General features: G+C 54.1%; 1 protein-coding gene across 1 annotated transcript in view; it reads right to left on the bottom strand.

Annotated features, from left to right (window-relative positions):
* The window catches only part of TLN1 (talin 1), a 27,599-nt gene that overhangs the window by 2,684 nt on the left and 21,502 nt on the right, over positions 1-3,413 (bottom strand). Inside the window, 3 exon segments of the mRNA XM_017727571.1 lie at positions 1-216; positions 3,149-3,256; positions 3,356-3,413. The exon segment at positions 1-216 is cut by the window's left edge and continues 60 nt beyond it; the exon segment at positions 3,356-3,413 is cut by the window's right edge and continues 47 nt beyond it. Of these exon segments, the coding sequence (XP_017583060.1) occupies positions 1-216; positions 3,149-3,256; positions 3,356-3,413 (382 nt within the window).

A 3,413-nucleotide genomic window follows, 5' to 3' on the forward strand; every position in this document is an offset into this window, starting at 1 on the left:
CCTGTGTGCAGCCTCATTTCCGACTTCCCCTACCTCCTCCAGCAGCTGCTGAGCCCTCCACCCTAATCCCAGCCCTTGGTCCTGCCCCTTTGAGCAGGATCTTTCCATACCTTTCATGGCCTCGGCTGCCTGGATGAGCTCGGTGACAGAGCTGGCCACGCGCTTGGAGTAGCCTGCCAGCTGCTGCTTCAGCTCGTGAGTTGGCTTCTGCAGGATCTGGGGGGAAGGAGCAGATGTAAGCACCTGGAAAAGGGGGACTTCATAGGTCTGTTTGGGGTGCGCTCCCCAGGGAAGGAGGGTGGGATCCCCCAGCCCCCTCCCACACGTGTACACATCAGGCACTGTCTGAGCAGCTTTCTCAAGTGACTCTGTCTATTCTCTTTATGCCCCAGGATAGGATGAGCTTCCCCAGGGCCCTTCTGCATCCACAGCTTCTGGGACATCTTTCAGACACAAGACCCTCAGCACAAGCCTTTCTGCACTCAGCAGCTACGCAGGCCAATATTTTTCCCCTGCAAATCATTTCAAGCTCCAGAAGCATTTCCCCTTCGCTGTCTCCATTTTGGAGGTTTGTTTGCAAATGCAAGCTGGGCAAAGGGGGGTACCCTGGAGCCATGTCCCCACCAAGGAGGGCTGGCCCCAACGGGATGAAGTGGCAGGCAGTACCCTAAGGGTCCTTCCCTGGGTTGGAGGGACACATGCACACACCACAGCACACATGTGCACGCACACAGGGTCTGTATGCACAAGCAGAGCTCACTGCTGGCCCAACTTGCACCACACAGGCAGCAGCTGCCCATCAGCTAGAGCAGGGGTGAGTACACACACACAAACACATGGACCCCAGGGTCCCTGTGGACACACACAAGTGCCACCCCAGCACTGGGCTGGGCACACAGACACGCCATGAGCAAGGCTCATGCTGAGGTTAGAGACCAGCAGGCACCCCAGTGTTGCCTTACTCACCGGCTGACAGAGAGGAGGGAGAAGAGAGAAAAGAAAGCAGTGAACGCCCCAGCCAGGAGGAGCAGAGATAGGGGAGGGTAGGGGAAGGTAGGTGCTTTTTGGTGAGGGGTGAAGGGCAGCCAAGAGGAGAAGTGGGAACAAAGGATCAGAGATCCTGGGTGGAGAGCTGTGCTGCCATCATTAGCTCTTACTTCAGCCTTGCAGAGATGGGCAAGACAGGGCACCGGGATGAGGCTCTCACAGCCAGAGGAGCCACCTACACTCAGAGTAGCCACTCTCCTCCTCACACCCTTTACACCTTATTTCTCGCCACCCTGAATTGCTTCACTGCAGTTTTGAGCCATGGAATCTCTCTGCTTTTGGAGGGAGAGACCTATTGTTACCAAATACCAAGTCCCCATGGAGGTTCAAATTCCTACCCCTCCCCAGCGAAATATGCAGGCTTTCCCACTCCTCTGCTGGGAGCCATGTTTTCCAGCCTGAGACAAATAACCCTTATTCTTGAACCCTAACCACACTTGTTCATGCTCTGTGGAAGGCAGTGGTTCCCTTGGGGACACAGTGTGGAGCTACGACCTTGCTGCTGCTGGGGAATGAGGCTGCACCCCATCTGCCATCTGCCCTCCCATTCCCCTAGATCCTTCCTGCTTGTGGTTTTCCAGGAACCTGCTATGCTCTGATAAACTGGACCCATGAGCTTCACTCCTGCCTTCACAGAAGGAGACTGGGGGAAGTCATGGCTTTTTCCTGGCCTTGTGTTGGACCATCCCAGCATTCACCAGAGCTGTGTAAGGCTCAGAGTACTCAAGCTGATGGCACACAGTGATGGCTGGTTTGCCTTCATGAGCACATCTAGTCTAAATGCCTTATTATTAAGCCTGCTGTCTGCTCTGACAACGTGTTTTAGACTGCTAAATGATCTCTGTCTGGAGCTGAAGGCACCCCGGAGGCTACGAGCTTACTAAGAGGCACCTCCAGTGAACATTTCAAGGAATGTTCCAATGTGTGATAGTCAAAACATTGCACGGCAGCGGGATGGTAACACCCAAAATACAGGGGAATGGCGTGTTCCTGCAAGTAGGCTGACCTCGGGCACTGCCACACTAAGTCATTAGCCTAATCATCTGTTAACAACAGGTCAGCCAGAGAATTTCTACTCAGCACTCCAGCCTTGGCTGCCATGATTCATGTGTGCCTGAAGCATCTTCCAGGCAGACATTTGATCTAGATGTAGAGGATGGAAAACTCACTGCTCCCCTTGGAACTGTACCCCAGTGGTTACCTCCCTTTAATAAAACCACCCTTTGACTTCTCCTCTACTCATCTTCAATTTCTAGCCATCAATTCCTGCCCACCTCCTCCGGCTGCTGCCAGTGCTGGTTACCCTCTGCCTGAAGGGGCGTTCCCTGCAGGAAACCACACCCTGGGCTCCATCACTTTGTATCTGGTGATCCCAGACAGCACTCACTCACTAACCAGCTTAGTGCAACCTTGACACAGAGCTGAATCACTGTCAGTCTTTGTCCTGACCCTGGTTTGAGGGATCTCACAGCACCATGGGTTGAGTGTGCACATCCCCACAGTGCCCCTGGCTCCACTTCTGTGGTCTTGCCAAGAATGAAGACTGTTGGAAGGACTTCACTGGATCTTTTCTACCATGCTAGAGGCTTAATTTACTTGTTGTAAACTAATGTTGCAGCTGAAGTCCTTGGGAAGACTCAGTCAGAGGGAGACTGGATCAAAAGGGTGCAGCGGGCGCTTGCAGTCATTATCTTTGCTCTGGCAGGCACCGTCCATCTCCCACACATTGTGCTGTGGGCATTACACACTTTGTTTTCCCACTGCCTGAGGTCTGTTATTCCTATCACTTTTACTGGAAGCTGTATTTTTACAAGATTATACTACCGTGTTGTTGATTTCCAGCCTCCATCTGTTTATGGCCAGTTAATCTCCATCTGTTACTAGCAAATTACCTTTCTTAGAGCCTGTTGAGCTCTCTGACATCTGCTTCCATGGCAGGGCCATGGACACACACTGTGCCAGCACAAGCAGTGAAGGGGGCTGTGCAAAGGCCCTAGTGGGAAGAGGTGAAGAGCCCAGAGGACCTTGGGGATTTGGGGAACACTCAGGCAGTCCACGATCAGCTTCTGCCCACCCTGGGAACTGGAGTGGGGACACTCACCACTAGCACATGCTCCAGCAGCTCCAGATAGCCATCAGCACACTCCTTGCCGAAGCGCAGCGCCCGCTGCCGCACGTCCCCGCTCACCTCTGGGTGGTAGGCTGCTTCCTGCAACCCGGAGACAGGGGAAACCCGGATTCACATCCAGCACCATCCCTGCCTCCACCCACAAACCCACACCAGATTCACACCCACTGCCCGCCCCACCTTGCAGGAGCGCAGCATGTCTGCAATGGCCCGGACGCTCAGGCTGGCCGGGGCGCTG

This window comes from Corvus brachyrhynchos, unplaced genomic scaffold (assembly GCF_000691975.1).
Source record: "Corvus brachyrhynchos isolate BGI_N302 unplaced genomic scaffold, ASM69197v1 scaffold140, whole genome shotgun sequence".
NCBI lineage: Eukaryota > Metazoa > Chordata > Aves > Passeriformes > Corvidae > Corvus > Corvus brachyrhynchos.